Source organism: Anolis carolinensis, chromosome 1 (genome assembly GCF_035594765.1).
Source record: "Anolis carolinensis isolate JA03-04 chromosome 1, rAnoCar3.1.pri, whole genome shotgun sequence".
NCBI classification, from domain to species: Eukaryota; Metazoa; Chordata; class Lepidosauria; order Squamata; family Dactyloidae; genus Anolis; species Anolis carolinensis.
Genome location: NC_085841.1, coordinates 207,942,620 through 207,966,899, shown reverse-complemented (window position 1 = coordinate 207,966,899; position 24,280 = coordinate 207,942,620). Strand labels below are relative to the sequence as shown.

Here is a 24,280-nt window from a genome sequence, read left to right as displayed (position 1 = left end):
AGGGCTTTTTAAAATCTCTGTGAGAAAGATTATGTAAATTGGAGTAACATGTCCTTCACACATGCTACAGCAGCTCAAATCCATCATAATATTGGACTTAAAGTGCCATGAGTTTTATATTCAATGCTTTATATACATAAACCTCAGTGTATGCAACTGTTTGATCAATCTTATTGCAGCACTAGAGCTTCCTGACAGAGATGGCTAAATATCTCACAAAATTGTTGTACAAATCAAAGAATTCTACAGCACTGCTATCAAACTGTTATAAATCTGCAGTGTGGCTACAACCCAAATGGTCTTAATAGGAAGAAGTGTACAACCAAAACCCCTTCAACCGTAATAGATTCTCTTAACATTCTGAGCTTCTAACTTGCAATTCACTTTGTTTCAGAAAAAGAAAAGCACAGTCAATCACCTATGACAATAAGCAGAGAATATATGTGAACATTGAAATTTAACTAGATGAATTTGGAAATACTAACAATAACAGTTTTCAAAGTATGGAGAGAGGGTGGACATTTTTAAAACACAATTCAAATACTCACAGTAAGATTTCCATACTGGTGGCCTGTACTCATCAGTATCTGAAACAATAACAAAAGGATAATGTTATATACACCGCAACAGCAAAAGAACTGATCTGTAGAATATACATAAAGAGAGAAGCGTTAATAAAATCTGACAAAATGCAGGTTGAGCATCCATTATTCATTATTCTGAAATACTCCAAAATCCAAAATTGTCCACATATGTGGCTGAGATAGAGACACATTTTTGTTTCCTGATGGTTCTGTGTACACACATTTTGGATCTCACCACATTGAGGTGCAAATTACAGAAGATAGTGGGGGGATTCGCCATACATCATGGCAAGTAGAGCAGGTAGCAGGGGAACCTGTCACCCTGCACTCCACATCATTCCCTTACCATCCATGGGGAAAAACATTGCCGCCTGGCTTCCCCCCATACTAGCTCTGTTCTTGGGGGACACGGAAAGAGCCGCCCCAAAGATTGAGTAAGATTCAGTCACGCGTCCCCTGGGCAACGTTTCTTGTAAGCGGCCAATCTTTCCACACCCAAAAGCATTGGATAAATGGATGAATACCAAAGGTCTTTATCAATACCATTGCTAACGATTATGTCTATTAATATAGAAGGTTTGCCACTTGCTAAGGAAGAACTATTAGCCAAAATGTCTGAGGACATTTCGTGTGACATCCTATGTATACAGGAAACACACAGAGACATCACAATGAGAAGACCAAAATTTCTTGGAATGCAACTGGCAGTGGAACGACCTCACAGGCAATATGGTAGTGCCATTTTTGTACGATCTGGTGTAGCAATCTCTGCAACTTCCCTCACAGAAGCGAACAACATTGAAATCTTATCTGTGGAACTTGCATCGTATCATCACTCTATAAACCACCTGGGGCTGATTTCTATTTTACACCCCCAACCAATTGCCACAGTCATGAAGCCCATTTTGTTGTGGGAGATTTCAACAGCCATAGCTGTGTCTGGGGCTATGACGAAGATGATAGAAATGGCGAAGCAGTTCTAACGTGGGCCGACAATAGTAGAATGAGCCTCCTCCATGACAGTAAATTACCACCATCTTTCAATATCGGCCGATGGAAGCGTGGTTATAACCCTGATCTGATTTTTGTAAAGGAAAGCATAAGCCACCAATGCGTCAAAAGGGTATTAAACCCAATACCTAACACACAACACAGACCAATATGCTGCGTAGCATATGCAGCTGTAAGACCAAAAAGTGTCCCATTCCGCAGAAGATATAATTTCAATAAAGCTAACTGGACAAAGTTTACAGAGACCATGGAAGCTGCTATTTCTGATATAGAACCTTCTATAGAAAATTATGACCTGTTTGTAGAAGCTGTGAAAAGATCCTCAAGGCTCTCAATTCCTAGAGCCTGTCGCACAAGCTACCTACCAGGCCTAAATGAAGAATCGCTAAATCAGCTACAGGAATATCTCAGACTATTTCAAGAGAATCTATACAGTTATGGGACTATAGCAGCAGGTCAAAAACTATCTACAGCCTTAGCTAATGCTAAGAAAGACCGTTGGATAGAGCTGCTTGAGAACCTTGACATGTCCAAGAGTAGCCGAAAAGCCTGGCAATTGCTGAGACGCCTGGATAGTGATCCTGTGGTCAACCATGGGTACGCAAACGTGACACCAGACCAGATAGCTCACCAGCTAATTCAGAATGGGAAAACCAACCACAGTAGAATATAGATGAAAATCAACAGGGTGCCAGAACTTGAAACCCACCAGTTGTCTTCTCCTCTAAACCTGAAAGAACTCAGAGAAGCCATCAAGCGATGTAAGACTGGTAAAGCACCTGGCCTAGATGACCTGATGATGGAGCAAATCAAACACTTGGGCCCCAAAGCTGAAAACTGGCTTTTGAAATTCTACAATCAATGCTTGGCACACAAACAGATTCCCAGAGCATGGAGGAAAACTAAGATAATTGCCATCTTAAAACCTGGTAAAGATGCCTCCAATGCCAGGAACTATCGACCAATCTCCCTCTTATGTCATCTATATAAAGTCTATGAGAGGGTGCTATTAAATCGACTAGGACCTGTCATCGAACCCAAGCTTATTCCACAACAAGCAGGTTTCAGACCAGGGAAAAACTGTACAGGTCAAATTCTTCATCTGACTGAGCATATCGAGGAAGGCTATGAGAAAGGCTGCATTACGGGAACAGTTTTTGTGGACCTTACGGCAGCCTATGACACGGTGCAACATAGAAAAATGCTGCATAAAGTCTACCATATTACCCGGGACTTTGATTTTACAAAAACTGTCCAGACCCTCCTAGAAAACCGCAGCTTCTATGTGGAGTTTCAGGGCCAGAAAAGCAGATGGAGGAGGCAAAAGAATGGTTTACCCCAAGGCAGCGTTCTTGCACCGACCTTATTTAACATCTTCACGAACGACCAGCCACAACCACCACTCACAAAGAGTTTTATATATGCTGATGACCTTGGCCTCACAACACAAGCGAAAGATTTTGAAACAGTTGAAAAGCAACTCACTAATGCCTTGAAAGATCTCTCCAGCTACTACAAAGAGAACCACCTGAAGCCTAACCCTGGCAAGACACAAGTGTGCGCTTTCCACCTACGTAACCGTGAAGTCAACAGGAAACTGAAAATTACTTGGGAAGGCCAAGAGCTCGAACACTGTTTCCATCCTAAATATCTTGGTGTCACCTTAGATCGAACATTAACATATAGAAAACACTGCATGAACACCAAGCACAAAATAGCTGCACGCAACAACATCCTGTGGAAACTGACTGGCAGCTCATGGGGTGCAGACCCACAACCCCCTCGATGGATTGTCACCTTGCCGTGGTGAGGGGGCTTGCGTGTTCCGATGAACCTGTGGGCACTGGAGTGATGCACTCCCAGGAGTGGCCGCAGGGGAGGTTCCAGACCAAGCACAATCCGAAGACCCAAAGACCTCAACGGCGGAGCAGGCGGAGGATAACATGGTACATGTTACAACGGCTGTGAAGGCGGAAGAAGGCTGCAACAGACTGAGAAGCCACTGTCGTTGTGTTAACCACACCACTGCTGGAACCTCACTCTGTGAAGACTGTGTGTTGACCGGCCGTGCACCGACCTCCACACATTAAAAAAAATCACGCACAGGCGTCTTCCAACAAAAATAAAAACAAACCTACAAAAGTCCCATGGCGATCAGCGAGTGGCGACGGGGGCAGGACTGTGAAATCTGGAAGCCCCTAGTCACAGACTGGCACATGGGCGGTGGATATGGACTCAGTCGTTCTACCTCAAGGACCGAGGCAGTTGAGTAGTCCGGCAGCTGTATCCATGACTGAGCAGCCCTTTTTAGGATCCGCTCTGCTCACCCCACACGGGGAAGGGGCTAGAAAAGGTGCCCTAAACATAGTCTGCCTCTCCTACCCTGACTGGACTGCCGCTTCCAGAGGGGTCACCACTCTGCGGCCAAAAAAGAAAAATGAACTTTGGAACATGGAACGTACGGACATTGTTAGATAACACTGACAGCGAACGCCCCGAACGCAGGACTGCTCTCATTGCAAGAGAGCTGGGACGCTTCAAGATCGACATAGCAGCCCTTCAGGAGACCCGGAGAGCAGGAGAGGGGCAGCTGAAGGAAGAAAAGGGAGGCTACACCTTCTTCTGGAAGGGACTACCTGAAGAAGAGCGAAGAAGAATACACGGAGTTGGCTTTGCTATCAGAAACGACCTGGTGAAGCACCTGACTGAAGCACCCACTGGCATCAACGAACGACTTTCAACCCTCCGACTTAACCTTGCCAAAAACCAACAGGCAACCATCATATGCGCCTATGCACCAACTCTAGATGCTGACGAAGACATCAAGGAAAATTTTTACTGTCAGCTGGATACCATCCTATCGGAGATACCTAAGGAGGACAAAATCATCCTCCTGGGGGACTTTAACGCAAGAGTCGGAAGGGACTCTGACCTGTGGCCAGGGATCATAGGAAAAGACGGGGTCGGAAACAGCAACTCGAATGGCATCTTGCTTCTCACCAAATGCGGAGAGCACAACCTTGTCATCACCAACACGCTCTTCCGCCAGAAAAACAAGCTCAAGACATCATGGAAGCACCCTCGGTCAAAGCATTGGCACCTCCTGGACTATGTTATCACACGTGCCAGAGACCGCCGCGATGTGCTTCTCACAAGAGCCATGACAGGTACTGATGACTGCTGGACAGACCACAGGCTAATCCGATCCACGATGGCTATCAAGATCGTCCCCAAACGCAGACTCCAAGGAAGAAAAACAAGGCGAAAAATGAACACCCAAGCCCTTCAGGAGCCCTCCAAACGAGCCCTTCTCCAAACAACACTCAAAGACCATCTACCCACAGAACACCCCGAAAATGTTGAGGAACATTGGAACAAACTGAAGACCTCCATCATCACAGCCTGCGAAGAAAGCATTGGATACCTAACTAAGAAACATCAAGACTGGTTTGATGATAACGACAAAGAGATCCAACAGCTGATTGATAACAAAAGGAAAGCCTTCCAAACATGGCAGAGAGACACCAACTGTGCTGCCAAGAAAAAGATCTATGCCAGTGCAAAAGCTGAGGTCCAAAGAAGGACCAGAGAACTCAAGAACATCTGGTGGACAAAGAAGGCTGAAGAAATCCAACACCTTGCAGATACCCATGACGCTCAGGGATTTTTCAAAGCCACAAAGATCATTTATGGACCAAGAAACCATGGCATACAGCCCCTACGCTCATCAGATGGAACCAAAATTCTGAAGGACAAAACATCAATTGCACTACGTTGGAAAGAGCACTACCAGAACCTGCTGAATCGCAGCTCCAATGTGGCCGAAGAGACCCTCTCACAAATCCCGCAACAACAAACCAGGGATGAGCTTGCAGCACTGCCTAGCTTGGAAGAAGTCAGCAATGCCATCAGCCAACAAAAAAACAACAAAGCTAGCGGACCTGATGGGATTCCCGCTGAAATCTTCAAAGAGGGTGGACCTGAGCTGATGCAACAACTCCACCAGCTCATTGAAAAGGTGTGGATGACCGAGAAAATCCCAGCAGACTTCAAGGATGCCACCATCATCACCCTTTTCAAGAAAGGGGACAGAACAGACTGCGGGAACTATCGTGGTATCTCCCTTCTAACCTCCGCCGGGAAAATCCTCGCAAGAATCCTTGCAAACCGCCTTCTCCCTGTCTCAGAAGACACCCTCCCAGAATCCCAGAATGGCTTCCGTCCCTCCAGAGGAACAGTGGACATGATCTTCACTGCTCGACAGCTCCAAGAAAAATGCAGGGAACAAAACCAACCTCTGTACATGGCATTCATTGACCTTGCAAAGGCATTCGACACAGTGAATCGCAGCGCTCTCTGGACCATCCTCCAAAAAATCGGGTGCCCTGACAAATTTGTGAACATCCTGCGGCTCCTCCATGATGACATGATGGCAACAGTCTTGGACAGCAACGGCTCCCAAAGTGACCCATTTAAGGTTGAATCAGGTGTCAAGCAGGGATGTGTTATTGCCCCCACCTTATTTTCCATCTTCATCGCTATGATACTTCACCTTGTTGATGGGAAGCTTCCCACCGGAGTGGAAATCATCTATCGGACAGATGGCAAGCTATTTAACCTCAGCAGACTGAGAGCCAAAACCAAGGTCACCACAACATCTGTTATAGAACTCCAATATGCTGATGACAACGTAGTCTGTGCGCATTCAGAAGAAGACCTACAAGCCACTCTAAACACCTTCGCAGAAGCATACGAGAAGCTCGGCCTCTCACTGAACATCGAGAAAACCAAAGTGCTCTTCCAACAGGCACCAGCTAATCCCTCTGCAAAGCCAGGAATACAGCTTAACGGTGCAACATTAGAAAATGTTGACCATTTCCGCTACCTTGGTAGCCACCTCTCCACAAAAGTCAACATCGACACTGAAATACAACACCGCCTGAGCTCTGCGAGTGCAGCATTTTTCCGTATGAAGCAGAGAGTGTTTGATGACCGGGACATCCGTAGAGAGACCAAGGTGCTTGTTTATAAAGCCATTGTCCTCCCAACCCTGCTCTATGCCTGCGAAACGTGGACTGTGTACAGACGTCACACCAAACTCCTGGAGCGTTTCCATCAGCGTTGTCTCAGGAAAATCCTGCAAATCTCTTGGGAAGACAGGCGGACAAATGTCAGCGTGCTTGAGGAAGCAAAGACCACCAGCATTGAAGCGATGCTCTTACGCCATCAACTCCGTTGGACTGGCCACGTTGTCCGAATGCCCGATCACCGTCTCCCAAAGCAGCTCCTCTACTCTGAACTCAAGAATGGGAAACGGAATGCTGGAGGGCAGGAAAAGAGATTTAAAGATGGGCTCAAAGCCAACCTTAAAAACTGTGGCATAGACACTGAGAACTGGGAAGCCCTGGCCCTTGAGCGCTCTAATTGGAGGTCAGCTGTGACCAGCAGTGCCGCGGAGTTTGAAGAGGCACGAGCGGAGGGCTTAAGGGAGAAACGTGCCAAGAGGAAGGAGCGTCAAGCTAACCCCGACCGGGACCCGCCTTCCACCTGGAAACCGATGTCCTCACTGCGGGAGAATATGCGGGTCAAGAATCGGTCTCTTCAGTCACCTAAGAACACACGCCCAAGATACCAAGGTTGGAAGACCATCGTCCTCGAACGACGAGGGATCGCCTAAGCAGACCCACAAGTAATAAGAACATCAGCCCTGGCCTTGTCTTTCTCAACTGCTGAGTACGCCTGTCCTGTCTGGCAAAAGTCTGCCCATGCGAAGCAAGTGGACATAGCACTAAACGAAACATGCAGAATAATCACAGGATGCCTTAAACCTACACCTGTTGATAAACTCTACAAGTTAGCTGGCATTGCCCCTCCTGACGTGCAACGGGAAGTTGCTGCTAATGGTGAGAGAAATAAGGTCGAACACTGCAAAAGCCACCCACTGCATGACTATCAGCCTCCTCCCACCAGACTCAAATCAAGGAAGGGCTTCATGAGAACCACCACTCCTCTTGATGTTCCTCCAGCAACAGCAAGGGTGTCCCTCTGGGCAGCTAAACCTGGCAATTCTAACTGGATGGCCCCCCATGAGGGTCTTCCTCCAGGGGCAAACCAAGAGTGGGCAACTTGGAAGTCCTTAAACAGACTCAGAAGTGGAGTAGGCAGATCTAAAGACAACTTGGTGAGGTGGCACTACCTGGAGGAACCCTCCACCTTGTGTGACTGTGGAGCAGAACAAACAACTCCACATATGTATGCTTGCCCACAATGTCCTGCCTCATGCACGGAGGAGAAGCTGTTTAAAGCTACGGACAATGTGGTTGCTGTTGCTCGTTTTTGGTCTAAAACTATTTAGTTGCTTGTGATTTCCTTTTTTTTCCATCATTTTAAAATGTATTTGTTATGCAATGCTTTTGACATGAAATAAATAAAAGCTCTGTTCTTCTCTACGAGAACATGGGAAGCCCCTCGTGTTTTTGTTTCAGCATCCTAGGATGCTTGCAGTATGCTGGAAGGACGGGCCTCTGTTGGAAGTAGCTGTGCATTGTCTGATGGCATCCAGCAAGTTCTGTCCTCCCAGTGTGCTGCAAGCATCCTAGGACAACTACAAAACCCTGATGTGATGAGGTCTTTTGTTTCATGCACAAAAATAATAAAAACAGTTTACAAAGCAACCTTCTTGAAAATATCTCATGATGTATTTAGGTGTTCCAGAATCTGCAAAATCCAAAGGAAAAAAAATCCTTCTGGTTCCAATCATTCTGTAGAAGGGATAAACCAGTTTGTGTCCTGTAACCATTTCTTGTTCAATGTATCTGAAACCAGAGCTTGAAAACATCACCCTCATCCACAGTACATTTGCCTTTTCCTCAAAATTGGATTCAAGATAGCTTACAAAAGTGGAAACTGCGAGAGTAATTCATTTTTGCAAGACAAACACTATTGAAAAAGAAAATCTAACATACTGATGGGAACTGAAGAAAATAAGTTTGAAAATATTTTCTTCTTCAACTCTAAGTTGAATCAAGGATCTGTTAACATGGTTTGAAGATCTTCTTCTGTTCATCTGTTGAAAGGATTTTGTTCACCTGCCTGAACTAGCTCTGCTATACTCCTAAGTGGCATCATTTCCAGAGGCCAGCAGCCATAGCTGAGCCTAGGGACTCATCCTCAAGGTCACAGCAAAGTCACCTGCCTGGTCACAGAGAAATAGCTACACTTACTTTTGCAACTATGGAATTCTAGTTAGATTTGTAAACTATTAATCATCACCTCTTGGCTATTGTTTATTTCATTTTAACTCAAGGGTTGTGTGTGTGTGTGTGTGTTTGTTTGTTAGAGTAATTAAATAACCTTGTACTTACGTCTATCTCCCAAGTACATTTGTGTACATACATCACATTTTATTCTGCCCCCCCCCCCCCCCCCAGCGAAATATTAAAACAACTGCCACCAACTAAATATCTACTTGCAGCTGGGCTGGCACTACTGTTAGGTAGAATGAGGAATCTGACTCATGTAACAAAGATGACGGTGTTAGAGTGTGGTCGTTCTTCCTTTAAAAATATATTATTATATTTATTTTATTGTTTTACTCCACTCCCACCCTCTGCCCTTTCACTTGGTCATACTCTTTGTACAATAGACTACAGAAATTATATTTTAAATATCAGTCTTAATCTCAATTTTCCACTCCACATCTCAATACATTCTCTAAGTAATTCTTAACTGGATCCCACATAACTGGATTATTATAACATCTTCTATTTTATCTATATTGTTAAATTTACAATTTGTTATTTTCATATTTAACATATTAACTATATCAATTTGTCAGAGTCCATTTTGTTTTATCTTTCCAACCCCTCATTAAAACAATCTGAGCACATGCTATTAATTTGTCAACCGCCCTTTTCTTTTGCACATTATGTTGTTTGTTGTTTATTCGCTCAGTTGCTTCCCACTCTTTGTGACCTCATGAACCAGCCCACACCAGAGCTCCCTGTCAGCTGTGGCCACCCCAGCTACGTCAAAGTCAAGTAAGTCACTTCAAGGATGCCATCCATCCATCTTGCCCTTGGTCAGCCCCTCTTCCTTTTTCCTTCCCTTTTCCCCATCATCATTCTCTTCGCTAAGCTTTCCTGTCTTCTCATGAAGTGACCAAAGAACTTACCTCTATCTTGGCAAAGTACTTATGTCTATCTCGGCAAATCTTTGCCTCTAATATCCTTCCCTCCAGTGAGCAGTCAGGCATTATTTCCTGGAGTATGGACTGGTTGGATCTTCTTGCGATCCAAGGCACTCTCAGGATTTTCCTCCAGCACCAATTCACTATTTTATCGAGGTTGGTCATTGCTCTCCTCCCAAGAAGTAAACGTCTTCTGATTTCTTGGCTACAGTCTGCATCTGCAGTAATCTTTGTGCCTAGAAATATAAAATCTGTCAGTGCCTCCACGCTTTCTCCCTCTATTTGCCAGTTATCAGTCAGTCTGGTTGCCATAATCTTGGTTTTCTTGATGTTTAACTGCAGCCCAGCTTTTGCACTTTCTTCTTTCACCTTGGTGATAAGGCTCCTCAGCTCCTCGCTTTCAGCCATCAGAGTGGTATCATCTGCATATCTAAGGTAGTTAATGTTTCTTCCAGCAATTTTAACTCCAGCCTTGGATTCGTCAAGCTCCACACGTCCTATGATGTGTTCTGCATACAAGTTGAATAGGGAGGGTGAAAGTACACAGCCCTGCCGTACACCTTTCCCAATCTTGAACCAGTCTGTTGTTCCGTGGTCTGTTCTTACTGTGGCTATTTGGTATTTATACAGATTTCTCAAGAAACAGACAGGGTGACTTGGTATCCCCATACTACCAAGAACATGCCACAGTTTATTATGATCCACGCAGTCGAAGGTTTTGGAATAGTCAATAAAGCAGAAATAGATGTTTTTCTGAAACTCCCTGACTTCCTGCATTATCCAGCGGATATTGGCAATTTGGACTCTCGTTCCTCTGTCTTTTCTAAACCCATTTTGTACATCTGGCAACTTTCGCTCCATGTATTGCTGGAGTCTGCCTTGCAGGATCTTGAGCATTACCTTACTGGCATGGGAAATAAGTGCCACTGTATGGAAGTTTGAGCACTCTTTAGCATTTCCCTTTTTTGGTATGGGAATATAAAGTGATTTTTCCAATCTGATGGTCCTTCTTGTGTCTTCCATATTTGCTGGCATATGGCATGCATCACCTTTTCAATATCATCTTTCAAGCTTTCAAACAGTTCAGCTGGGATCCTGTCATCTCCTGCTGCCTTGTTATTTGCAATGCTTCTTAAGGCCCATTCAACCTCACTGTCTGGTTCTAATTCACCTTGCAACTCCAGGGTTTCTTGGTAGACACTGATTATCTAGATCAGATGCAGTCTGGCTTTAAGTCAGGACATGGAACTGAAACAGCCTTGGTCACCTTAGTGGATGATCTACACCGGGAACTGGATGGGAGAGTGTGTCCCTGTTGGTTCTGCTGGACCTCTCATCCGCTTTCGATACCATTGACCACAGTATCCTTCTATTTATTTATTTATTTACAGCATTTATATTCCACCCTTCTCACCCCGAAGGGGACTCAGGGCAGATCACATTACACATATAGGCAAACATTCAATGCCTTTTAACATAGAACAAAGACAAGACAAACATAGGCTCCGAGCGGGCCTCAAACTCATGACCTCCTGGTCAGAGTGATTCATTGCAGATGGTTGCAGCTGGCTTGCTCTCCAGCCTGCGCCACAGCCTGGGATGTCTTAAGGGAATGGGTCTCAGAGGTACTGTTTTACAGTGGCTCAGGTCCTTCCTGAGGGTCGCTCCTAGAAGGTGTTGATGGGGAACACCTGCTCAGCCATTGTCTTGTGGAGTCCCGCAGGGCTCCATACTGTCCCCCATGTTGTTTAACATCTACATGAAGCTGTTGGGAGAGATCATATGGAGTTTTGGAGTTCGATGTCATCTGTATGCAGATGACGTCCAACTCTATCACTCCTTTCCACCTGCTACTAAGGAGGTTGTTCATGTCCTGAACCGGTGCTTGGCACCTGTGATGGACTAGATGAGGCGAACAAATTGAAATTGAATCCAGACAAGACAGAGGTCCTCCTGGTTAGTCAAAAGGCCAAACAGGGTATAGGGTTACAGCCTGTGTTGGATGGAGTTACACTCCCCCTGAAGATGCAGGTTCGCAGCTTGGGAGTGATCCTGGACTCATCATTGAGCCTAGAACCCCAGGTTTCAGCGGTGGCCAGGGGAGCTTTTGCACAATTAAAACTTGTGCGTCCGTACCTTGGGAAGTCAGACTTGGCCACGATTGTCTACATTCTAGTTACATCCCAAATAGATTACTGAAACACACTCTACGTGGGGTTGCCTTTGAAGACTGTTCAGAAGCTCCAAATAGTCCAATGGGCGACAGCCAGATTGCTCACCGGAGTGGTGTACAGGGAGAATACAACCCTGCTACATTAGCTGCCAGTCTGCTACCGAGCATAAATCAAAGTGCTGGCTTTAGACTATAAAACCCTACGAAGTTCCAGCCCAGCTTACCTGTTCGAACATATCTCTCCCTATGAATCACCTTGGACATTAAGATCATCCAAGGAGGCTCTTCTTTGCAGGTGTAACTGATGGAACGAGAGACAGGGCCTTCTCAGTGGTGGCCCCTCAGCTATGGAACTCTCTCCTCAGTGACATCAGATCAGTCTCCTCCCTCCTAGCCTTTAGAAGAAAGGTAAAAATGTGGGATGAGGCTTTTAGTGAATAGGGCAGTGCAATGACAGTTTTGGAATATATGGAACAATTATAGAAAGATTTGGACTACAACTATGGATAGCACGATTTTTTTATTTAATGTAATGTTTTTAAATGTTTAATATATCTGATTTTAATCTAATTTAATTCTATATTTTTTAAATTGTATATGTTTTAAGGAATTGAATAATTGCTTCTATGTTTGCTGTCTTGAGTCCCCTGCAGGATAGAGAAAGGTGGGGTATAAATAGAGTAAATAATAAATAAATAATAAATAAATATTTTATCCATTAAAAAAATAGTATTTAGTTGTGCTCCCCACTCAGCCAGGCCTGTAGCCGGGGGGGGGGGGGTTACGGGTTCACCCCCCCCCCTCAAATGTTAAAAAATCCTCCTGGTTTACGCATGAATTGGTTAACCATTTAAAATTCATGAGTAAACCAGTTTTTTTTTAACCTGACACCTTTGGGGGGGGGTTGAACCTTTAAATCCCCCCCTCTGGCTACGGGCCTACCCCCAGCCTCCATTTTGTGGGGGTTCTTTTGCCTTCAGCTGCAGTGTTCCGGTTAAACTGGCACTACTATGAGCTACACATCCTAATTAAAAGAAACAAAGATGACAGAGCAGAAGAGCAAGGCTATTTTTTGCCAATGCTCAAACATCCTGATTACATCTCAATGAAGAATATTTTGTTTATAAACAAATATTTACCATTCAGATTGCTGGAAAGAATATTTATGCCATGCAGGTGTTCACATATGTTTTATTATCAAGTACCACTTACGACCCTTCCTCCCTTAATCTTGTTTGCACAACTGAGGCCACCCACATTCCAGAACAATACACCAAATATTATCTGATAAACATGCTTCGTCAGTGACAGATAAGCAGAAGATCTTTACAGTATTATTCTTAGCCATCAAGGGTATGCTACTTGAAGATGATAAAAATGTCACCTCTTTTTTAACCCTGAGATATCAATGTTATACTCTTATGCATAGCAGCACCTGTGAGATCACAGAACAGGGACAGTTAGTTTTCAGATTTTATAAGCTTGCTTAGTCCTACAGTGGGGAAGAAACAAATTTCACTATTAATACCCTGGTGCAGAATACAATATATCATGGTCCTTGGTATCTGCTAGGGCTTGGTTCCAGACACCCCCACGCCTATGGATACAAAAAATCTGTGGATGTTCCACTACATACAGTGCTGTAGTAAAATGATGTCACTTATATAAAAATTAAAAAACAAGGTTTGCCTTTTGGATTGTATTTTGAGTATGTTCAAGCTGTGGGTAGCTGAATTTGTTAATATGGAAGCCGTGGATATGGAGAGTTGAAAGGCCTGGGGGGGGGGAGCATTGTAAGGATGTAACAAAGAGACAGAACCAGCCATCAACCTCAGAAAGGGAAGACGGGGCAATAAGGCTGTCTCCTGGCCTCGCTATTATTTAACTTCTACATCAACTCCATGGTGGATCATCTTCACAACACAGGCTTTCACCCCCCAAAGCTTTCAGTAAGACATATCACCATTTTAATCTATGCAGATGATACAGTACTAATGTCAAGAACACCTACTGGCCTTAAAAGAGAGCTCTAACACAATACCAGTGATGTCTATCCAATGGGATAGAATCACTTGGCAGAAAGTCTTTCATTTTGCCCGTCTCTTCTGGAGGGTTGAGGGACCTTCTGGAACAACACAGATCAGCTACAACTTAACTACCAGACAACCAAAATTATGGTATTTTCCAAAAGACCCAGGAGTCATTCCTGGAGCATAGATTGACATAAAACTGAGCAGATCCCATTTTTCAAATACCTGGAACTAGTCCACCATTCTACCAGTAGCAGAAAAGCCCATGGGGACCATGTGATTACAACTGTACAAAGAAGCTGAACTGCCATTCTAAAATACCTAGTCAAGATGTGGACACCACACCTGCAACACTCAAACAATTTGAAGTCAAATAAGTAGCACAACTCCTATATGGAGCCCAACTAGGCCCCTTCTCCAATCTTTCCCCACTAGAGCTTGTGCAATCAAAATTTCTAAGATCAGCCCTGCAAGTACCAAAATGTGTCTCCAATGCCACACTGAGATTAGAGACAGGCTTCACAAAAATGGAGGCTAGAGTGTGGGTGGTCCACTACTGGCTTAGATTATCCCTTTCTCCCTTGGTCTTGCTCCTCTAACTATACAAAATGACTTCCAGTCCACATGGAAACTAGGCAAGGAAGGTGGAGAGTCAAGGGTGTGAGAAGAGTTCTTTGTCAGTTGGAAGCCAGCGTGAATGTTGCAGTTAATCACCTTAATGAGCATTGGAAAGGTTCGTCTCTTGCCTGGGGGGCATCCTTTGTTCAGAGTCATTAGCCGTCCCCGGAGTTCCTCTGCCCTCATAGTGTTGCTTCCCATCTATTGTTCTGATTTTTGAGTTATTTAATACTGGTAACCAGATTTTCTTCATTTTCATGGTTTCCTCCTTTCTGTTGAAGTTGTCCACATGCTTGTGGATTTCAATGGCTTCTCTTCTCACACCCTGGACTCTCCACAGATATATATTAACCTTCCTTGCCTAGTTTCTCCATGCCTCACAACCTCTGAGGATGCCTGCCATAGATGTGGGCAAAACGTCATGAGAGAATACTTCTAGAACATGGCCATACAGCCCGGAATACATACAACAACCCTGTTTCTGATGACAGTTTTACTTAAGGTCTGTTCTCTTTAGAATGTCTGACAGCAAAAGATAGGTGAAGACGTTTTATAGCTGTTAAAAGAGAAGCAAATCCATATACAAAGATGAAAAAAATCAAGATATGAAGATGAAAGCATTGCCACAGTAGTGTCTATTCACCATGCTGGCTGGAGCTGATTTGAGTTGGAATCCAATATCACAGGTTCAACACATCAAATTTTGAAGTGTCCAGGTTGCTTATGTTTTAGTTAGTAAAACAGTATAATTTATGGATTTTTTTAAAGTTCTCAGAATGTGAAATACAAAACAACCCTGGAAGCCCCTTATCCTTCCTTCTGTATTTTCAAAATATGCAAAATAAAAGGAAAAATTAATTTCCCAAAATGACATTGATTTCTTGAAACTTTTAGAGATGTGCTTTGTGTAATTTTTAAAACAAGTAAGTGTTTAATGATCATGAACATAAACCTTTGGCTCTTATCAGAATTATTTTGCTTTCTCTTGATTTTCAGGAGCTGCTTTAATGTTTCATTAATATAAGAACTAATCTCCTTTCACTTAGAATTTTTGAATACATTAACCACTAGAAATATTCATGCAGTGATTACAATGGGTTTTAACACATGGCAGCAAAGAAATTAAATAGTGTAGTCCCAAGGAAGCCATAATTCTGGTTCCTAAAGGCATATACAATAATCTGTAGTACTACAAGAGGAATAATTAAAAATAAAATACTATTCTAAAGAAATGTTCTGTTGGAAGACACACACTGCCATATATCTGCAGAGCACAATACATGCAGAATATAAACTCTTTCCACTCTATAAGCATTTACAATCTTAGAGAATCTCATTTAAAAAAATAATAGTTTGCATAATATTTGATTTAGGCTGCAACCCTTTTCAAGTTTAAGTTCTATTCCCACTTACACAGCCAGCCTGGTGAAAATGGATTGAGCATTGGACTATGACTCAAGATCAGGATATGGAAACCTACTGGATGGCCTGGGCAAGTCACATTCTCTCAGCCACAGAGGAAGGGAAACAATCCCCCCCCTCTCAAAATTTTATCAGTAAAACACCATGATAGATTCACCTTAGAGTTGCTGTATGTCAAAAATCATTTGAAGGCACACAACAACAAAATCTTACTGATTTTTCAGAGTTGGTACCCCATGCACATAAATGCATAATTAATATATCTTTCCATAAAGGTTATCCCAGTGTACTTTGATTACTTTTAGCCTACATCTCAAGTATGAACATATTTGGTGAAAATCAAACTTGTGGTATTAACAAAAGTAACAGCATCATACAAAGTCATACAGTATAAAAAGATCATGTAAAAATGATACTTCTATGTAATTGTACTCATATCTAGGTACTTTATCTATGTAATATTGACATACTTCTTCAACAACAGGTTCCAAAGGTACAGTAGAGTCTCACTTAACCAAGCCTTGCTTATCCAAGCTTCTGGTTTATCCAAGCCATTTTTGTAGTCAATGTTTTCAATATATCATGATATTTTGGTGCTAAATTCGTAAATACAGTAATTACAACATAACATTACTGCATATTGAACTACTTTTTCTGTCAAATTTGTTGTATAACATGATGTTTTGGTGCTTAATTTGAAAAATCATAACCTAATTTGATGTTTAATAGGCTTTTCCTTAATCTCTCCTTATTATCCAAGATATTCGTTTATCTAAGCTTCTGCCGGCCCGTTTAGCTTGGATAAGTGAGACTCTACTGTACCCTGTTTCCCCAAAAATAAGACAGGGTCTTATATTAATTTTTGCTCCCAAAGATGCACTAGGTCTTATTTTCAGGGGATGTCTTATTTTTCCATGAAGAAGAGCTCACATTTATTGTTGAACAACATAATGAATATTTATTATATACTGTAAAGTAGTTGTCATCACAAACCAGCATAACCAGACAAACTATGAATCCTATCAAGAATTTCTTGTTACTACCATTATTTACATGTGCAACAATCTATGGTACCTCTTGCAGTTTAGGTTTCACAAGGTTTCCACACTGATTTCTCTCTATTCTAGTTTCAATGTAGGCATGAATGATGAATAATATAATATACTATAATAGTAATATGATAATATAATAATAATATAATGATATGGACAGGTTGCTTACCTGTAACCATGTTTCTTCGAGTGTACTCTGTGAATTCACACTAATGGAGAGGCTGCGCCTGCGCAGGTTCCAACGGAAACTCTTCCCAAGCTGAAGTTTAAATTTTGGCGGTAGCCACGCCCCTCCGTCCCCGGAGGGCATATAAGGCAGCCCTCGGCGGCTGCTCCCCAGTTCCTACGCCGCTAAGGCAACGAGGAAGGAAGAGGGTTTGCCAGAGGGGAAGGAAGGGCGGGCTTGTGTGAATTCACAGAGTACACTCGAAGAAACATGGTTACAGGTAAGCAACCTGTCCTTTTTCTTCGTGTACTCTGTGAATGCACACTAATGGAGACTAGCAAGCTTAGGTCTCGGAGGCGGGCTAAGCAAACCCTGACAACGAGATAATGTCCAAACATATGTTTATTAAACAACAATAACATGATCCGAAGGACCTATTGAAGTATTGCATGAACACACGCATAATACCGAGAGCAGTCCGGTAAGGCATGATATAAACAATCTAAGAAAACATGTGTAAGTCAGGCACATCATTCCTCAAAGGAGGAAGGCAGTAGCAAATAAGGCACAATATTTCAGAGAGAACAGTGCAAACATGTACTGAACAGGAAAAAACGACAAAGGAGTCGCATGAAAACATCCTTAGAGAAGGAATACATGAAGAAGCCTTTCAGGACAAACAGGATGACAAAACTGCTCTAGCAAAGGCTGAATCCTTTAAGGTTTTCTGGTCTACCCTGTAGTGAGACACAAACGTAAGGGGGTTGGACCAGATAGCTGCCCTGCAAATAGAGTCCAGGGGAATGCCCCTTAGGAAGGCAGTCGACGTGGAGAGGCCCCTCGTCGAACGCGGGCGAACCGACGGGGGAGGCGGTCGTTTGGCTAGTTCGTAGGCCAGTTCAATAGCTTGAGCAATCCAATGAGACAGTCTTTGTGAAGAAATAGGATTGCCCAGTTTATCTGGGGCATGGGCCACAAAAAGTTTTGGGGTCTTTCGAATGTCTTTAGTACGGTCCCGATAGAAAAGGAGTGCCCTACGCACATCAAGAAGGTGCAGTCTCCGCTCAAGAGGAGACGAGGGGTCTGGAAAGAAGGCAGGAAGGACAATGTCCTGGTTAAGATGAAAAGCTGAGACCACCTTGGGAAGGAAGGTGATGTCCGGACGGAGAACGGCACGGTCATGATGAAAACGGAGGTAAGGTTCATCAACCCGAAGGGCCGCCAGCTCTGAGGGTCTGCGCGCCGAAGTTATGGCCACCAGGAAGGCAACTTTCCAAGAAAGGAGACGTAGGTCGGTCGAAGCCAAAGGTTCGAAAGGGGAGGCAGTGAGCTGGGAAAGCACGAGCTCGAGGTTCCACCCCGGAGTCGGAGGCTGAGACGGCGGGCAGATGTTATTGTATCCCTTCAAGAAGGTTTTGACAAGGTGATCAGAGAACAACGACGGTTTACCATGTTGTTGGAAACACCAGGATAGGGCGGCCAAGTAAGATTTCATAGAAGCAAGAGAAAGTTTTTGGTCTGCCAGAGACATAAGGTAGTCCAGCACTATCGGTATCGAGGTTGGAAAGGCAGTAATCCCTCGGGAGCGAAGAAAGGAGCGGAAGCGAGAAACCTTATAAGTGTAAGATCTGGTTGTAGCCGGCTTGTGAGCTGCGCGGAGGACCTCCTGCAGGTTCTGCGGGAGGGAGGTCAGGTGAGAATTCTCCAAGCAGTGAGATGTAGAGAGGGGAGATCCGGGTGTAGGATCTGGCCGTTCTCTCTGGACAATAGGTGTGGTAGGAGAGGCAGAGTGAAGGAGGTCGCTCTGGAGAGATGAAGAAGGGCCGGGAACCAAGGTTGGCGAGGCCAGGCTGGAGCTATCAGGATCGCCGACGTCGGTATCGACCGGAGTTTCTGTAGGACCTTTGGTATGAGAGGAAAAGGCGGAAAGAGGTAGATCGGTTCCGCAGATCAGTCCAGAAGGAAGGCGTCTCCCAGGCAGCCTGGAAAGGAGGACGGGGGAAGTCTCGCCCCGTACCGAGGCAACTGTGCGTTTTGGGGAGAAGCGAAGAGGTCCAGAGTGGGAAAACCCCATTTGTGAAAGAGAGAAAGAAGAGTCTCGGGATCGAGCATCCACTCGTGGGAGGAGGTCGTCATCCTGCTGAGGGCATCTGCTAGGTTGTTCTGGATCCCGGGAAGGTGAATTGCCGCGACTTGGATGTTGCGGGCTATGCACCAGTGCCACAGCTGAGAGGAGAGAAGCATTAGCTTCCTTGAACCCGTGCCGCCCTGTTTGTTGATGTAGAAGACTGCTACTGTGTTGTCTGATTGGATGAGGACAGATTTTTGGGAGATCAGGCGGGAGAAGGCTTTCAGAGCCTTGAAGATGGCAAGGAGTTCCAGAAAGTTTATGTGATTGGCCTTCTCGGAAGGAGACCAGAGGCCTTGAACGGTGAGACCGCTCATGTGGGCTCCCCAGCCGAAATTGGATGAGTCTGTGGTTATGGTGGTCGAGGGAGGGATCGGGTGGAACGGAAGACCCTTGCAGACGTTGGAGAGGGATTTCCACCAGAGAAGCGACCGACGAACGTGGGGCGGAACGGAGAGAAACCTCGAGTTGAGGTGGCGAAGTGGCTTGAAAACGTCTATAAACCATCTCTGCAGAGTCCGGAGATGGAGCCTGGCAAACGGGGTCGTGAGGACTGTGGAGGCCATGTGACCGAGCAGTACCTGGATGGATCGAGCCCGAACCCTCCGGTGGGTCTCGCAAAAGATGATCTGTTGGCGGAGGGCTAGGAACCTGTCGAGCGGGAGAGAGACAGTCCGAGAGATTGAGTCGAACAGGGCACCGATGAAGCGGATTTTGTTCGACGGAGTGAGGTGAGATTTTTCAGGGTTTAGTTGGAGACCGAGAGATTCTAGAAGAGAGAGGGTGTAGTCGACGTGACGTCGAAGGAGGGCAGGGTCGGATTCGACCAGAAGCCAGTCGTCTAGATAAGGGAAGACTGTGATCCCCTGGAGCCGGAGGTGGGCAGCCACGACAGCGACGACTTTGGTAAAGACCCTTGGGGCCGTAACAAGGCCAAAGGGTAAAACGGTGAACTGGTAGGTCTGGTCGAGAACCTTGAAAGAGAGGAAGCGCCTGTGGTTTTCTCGAATCGCCACGTGGAAATAAGCGTCTCGAAGGTCTATAGACACGAAGTAGTCTCCGCGCTGAAGCATCGGGAGGATGGAGGCGATGGACACCATCCTGAACTTGGTTGGGCGTATGAAGGCATTGAGCATATGTAAGTCCAGAATGGGGCGGAGGCCCCCACCCCTCTTCGGGACCGTGAAGTATCTGGAGAAGAAGCTTTGAGGGTCCTGTACCGATGGAGAAGGCCGAATAGCCCCTTTGGCGAGAAGGGCGTCGACCTCTGCGAGAATTTCTTGAGAAGGGTTGGAGAGAAGGACCTGACCCGTGGGCGGGAGTTCCTCGAACTCTAAGGCATAGCCTTCTTGGACAATTTTGAGAACCCAGGCATCTGAAGTGATAGATTTCCACCGGTGAAAGAAGGGAGCCAGGCGGTCTAGAAAGAGACCATGAGGTTGATTTGGTGGAGGAGAGGGGTGCGGAGGAATGAGAGCTGCATCGGTACCGTAGAAAGAGTCTTTGGAAAGAGAGATGGCGTCAGGAACGCCGGTGAGGTTGACCAGCGGTGGGGGTGGCACGGCCGCGCTGTCTTTGTGGTTGAGCAGCCCGACGAGGCTGTTGGCGGTTCTGGTTGTTCGATACCGAGGGACGCCTGAAGGATTGATGGCGGTAAGAGGGAGGCGGGAAGCGTCGAAAGCGTTGAGGAAACCATTTGGTGCGGTGTGTTTGGGGTTGGTCGCCGCATTTAGTGGCCAGAACTTTAAAGTCATGGTTGGTTTTGAGCTTGTCGTCGGTGCCAGAATTAAAGAGGCCCATGGCGTCGAAGGGGAGGTCCTCGATGACCTGCCTCGAGGAGGAAGACAAACCGGACGACCTCAGCCAGGCGTGGCGACGAATGGCAATGGCGTGGGCGATCATCTTGTCGGCCGTGTCGCCCGTATGCTTAGCCATCTGGATTTGATGATGTGCTAACGAGTCGGCCTCTTGCTGGAGGGTGGACATAACCGACCGGTCTTCGTCGGACAACTTCGAGAAGAAGGGCTGAGCTTTTTCCCAAAGGATCTGCTGGTAGGCCCCCATACAGGCCCCATAGTTCGCCATTCTACAAAGTAGAAGGGCCCCGGAGTAGAGCTTTCGACCGACCGCGTCAAATCTCTTGCCCTCTCTATCTGCAGGGGTAGTGGATTCACGACCGGAAGTTTGAGAAGCCTTAACAACCATGGAATTTGGGTCGGGATGGTGTTTAAGCCATTCTAAGGTGTCGTCATCTGTACGATACCAAGATTCAATTCTCTTCGAGGTAGGAGGAATTGAGGAAGGAGTCTTCCACGATGATTGGATGACATCCAGGAGGTAAGGCAGAAACGGCAACAGCGTGGCCGGGGGGGCCTGGGCTTGGACCCGTTTGAAAACCGGGTCAGACACTGCCTTAGAGGTTTGTTTGATTTCTAGACCTAGGGCATCAGCCATTCTAACCATTTGTTCGGAGAAGGCCTGAATGTTGTCGGTAGGCGAAGGAGGGTCCACCTCATAGGCATCATGAGGAGGAGAGAGATCAAGGCCTAGAGATACCACCGAGGCCGAGAGAGCGGAATCAGGGCGATCGATATCAATCTCATCGTCCTCAGCCCCTTGAGGGGACTGAGGGGGAGATGACAACACAGTCTCTGGTGGTGGCAAAGCCTCAAGAGCAGGAGCCATCTGTGGCCGAGTTTCCTTAGAGGCCGAGGCCTGGGCCGCTCGAGCCAGGCGGGCGGTTTGTCTACCCCGCTCCGGTGTCGAGGTCGGGGGAAAAAGCTGTTGTTGAGACGGGCGATGTGAGACAGCAGGTCGAGGAGATGGCACCCTGACCACTGTCTGGGTAGAGTGGTGGGTTGAGTCCTGTAGTTCGCCATCAGAAAGTTGCTGAGGAGAAGGTTGACGAGGCCGCTGAGCGGGAGGGATTGGAGAGGACTTTCTAGACGAAGTCGCCGAAGAAGGGACGTCCATCTTGGAGGAGGCAGAGGAGGAGGAACGCTGGGTAGCCCTCTTCTTTGCGAGCGGTTGCTTTGATGGAACCCTCATGGATTTTCCCGGTGTAGGAGGGACCATTGCTGAGTCGGATTGGGTCCGACGAGCTTCCTCATGAGCCCTTTTAAAGGCGATCTTCATCGCAGAGGTCGATGGAGGGGCCCCGAGATGGGATCGGACCGAGGAAACGGAGGCCACCGAGCTCGATGTCGAGGAAGGGCCGACTCGACCGGAACGTGTCGACATCGTGGCCGTGGTGAGTGTGCACGGCGGTTTGGCGGCTTTAGCCGATCTGGAGGCTCTGGACGCCCTGGACGAGACCGAGGGAGCTTTAGCCGTTGGAGCCGACATCGATCTCGGGTCGACCGACGGCTTCGTGCCCGAAGTCGACGGAACGGGTTCAGGAGCAAGCGATTTTTCGTAGAGCGCTGCTCTAAGCCTCGCGGCTCTATTCTTCCTAGCCTGAGCCGTCAGGGCCAGGCAGAAACGGCAGGTACCGACGACATGTGCCTCCCCGAGGCAGTAGAGGCACTTGGCGTGGCCGTCGGAATCAGGAATCTTAGCGGCACACTGAGTGCAGCGCTTGAAGCGAGTCGTAGACATGAGAGTCCGAAGTGAACCTTGCGGCGGAAAAAAAGGAACTGGGGAGCAGCCGCCGAGGGCTGCCTTATATGCCCTCCGGGGACGGAGGGGCGTGGCTACCGCCAAAATTTAAACTTCAGCTTGGGAAGAGTTTCCGTTGGAACCTGCGCAGGCGCAGCCTCTCCATTAGTGTGCATTCACAGAGTACACGAAGAAAAAACAATATATTAATGAGATAATATAACGATAGGATATAATAATAACAGAATATGATAATAATATGGTATTAATAGGATAATATAATAATGGGATATAATAACAGAATAGCATAATAATATAATAATAATAATAGGATAATATAATAGAATAATAGAATGGAATAGAATGATATAAATATATTAATAGGATAATATAAAATGGAATATAATAATAATAACAGAATATGCTAATAATAATAAAATAATAATATGATAATATCATAGAATAATAGTATAGAATATAATGATATAAAATATATTAATAGGGTAATATAAAATGGAATATAATAATAACAGAATAATAATATAATAATATGAAAATATAATAGAATAATATAATAATAATATAATGATATAATAATAATAGAAAAATATAATATAATGATATAAAATATATTAATAGGATAATATAATAATGGGATATAATAATAGTAACAGAATATGATGATAATAATATGGTAATTGAATAATAGTATAAAATAATAAGTTTCATGGCATAGGATAGGAATAAGGATGAGAGGAGAATCCCTATGCGTCCTGTACCTTTAAGAAACAGAAATTGCAGGAGGAGTGGAAAGCCCTCTTCCTTCCCTCCCACCCTCCCTTGCCCTGGCTCCAGGAGCCAAACAGAAGCCTTGGGGGCGAAGGGAGCAGGGCCAGCATGGCCTTGTCTCCGAAGGAAGAAACGGCAGCGCAGCAGCAGCCACGGAAGGTTCTTCAAGCTGGGGCACAGGAAAGGCAAGGCAAGGCAAGGCAGGGAGGAACAGAAAGCAAGCACTTTCTCTCCCTCCCTCCCTCTGGTGTGTGTATGAGTGCTGCTTTAGCTCTGCAGCCATGCTTCCCAATGGAACTCTGCTGCAGCCTTAGTTGCTAGGTCTTACTTTCAGGGGAGGCCTTATATTTATTTTATTTATTTATTTATTTATTATTTTATTTACAACATTTATATCCCGCCCTTCTCACCCGAAGGGACTCAGGGCGGCTTACAATTCCCCCCAAACCCCTGCTAGGTCTTATTTTTTTGGGAGGTCTTATTTTAGGGGAAACACGGTATTAAAAATTAGTCTGACGTTGA

At 45.4% G+C, this 24,280-nt stretch overlaps 1 protein-coding gene across 10 annotated transcripts in view; it reads right to left on the bottom strand.

Annotated features, from left to right (window-relative positions):
• chn1 (chimerin 1) overlaps positions 1-24,280 on the bottom strand; it is a 225,299-nt gene that overhangs the window by 145,160 nt on the left and 55,859 nt on the right. For 4 of the 10 annotated variants that reach the window (XM_062969162.1, XM_062969168.1, XM_062969165.1 and 1 more), the window contains exon 2: positions 549-587. In XM_062969162.1, the coding sequence (XP_062825232.1) occupies positions 549-587 (39 nt within the window). Of the gene's footprint in view, positions 1-548; positions 588-12,180; positions 12,352-24,280 lie in introns of those variants that run through there. The other 6 variants (XM_062969167.1, XM_062969163.1, XM_062969164.1 and 3 more) reach the window with 4 other exon arrangements.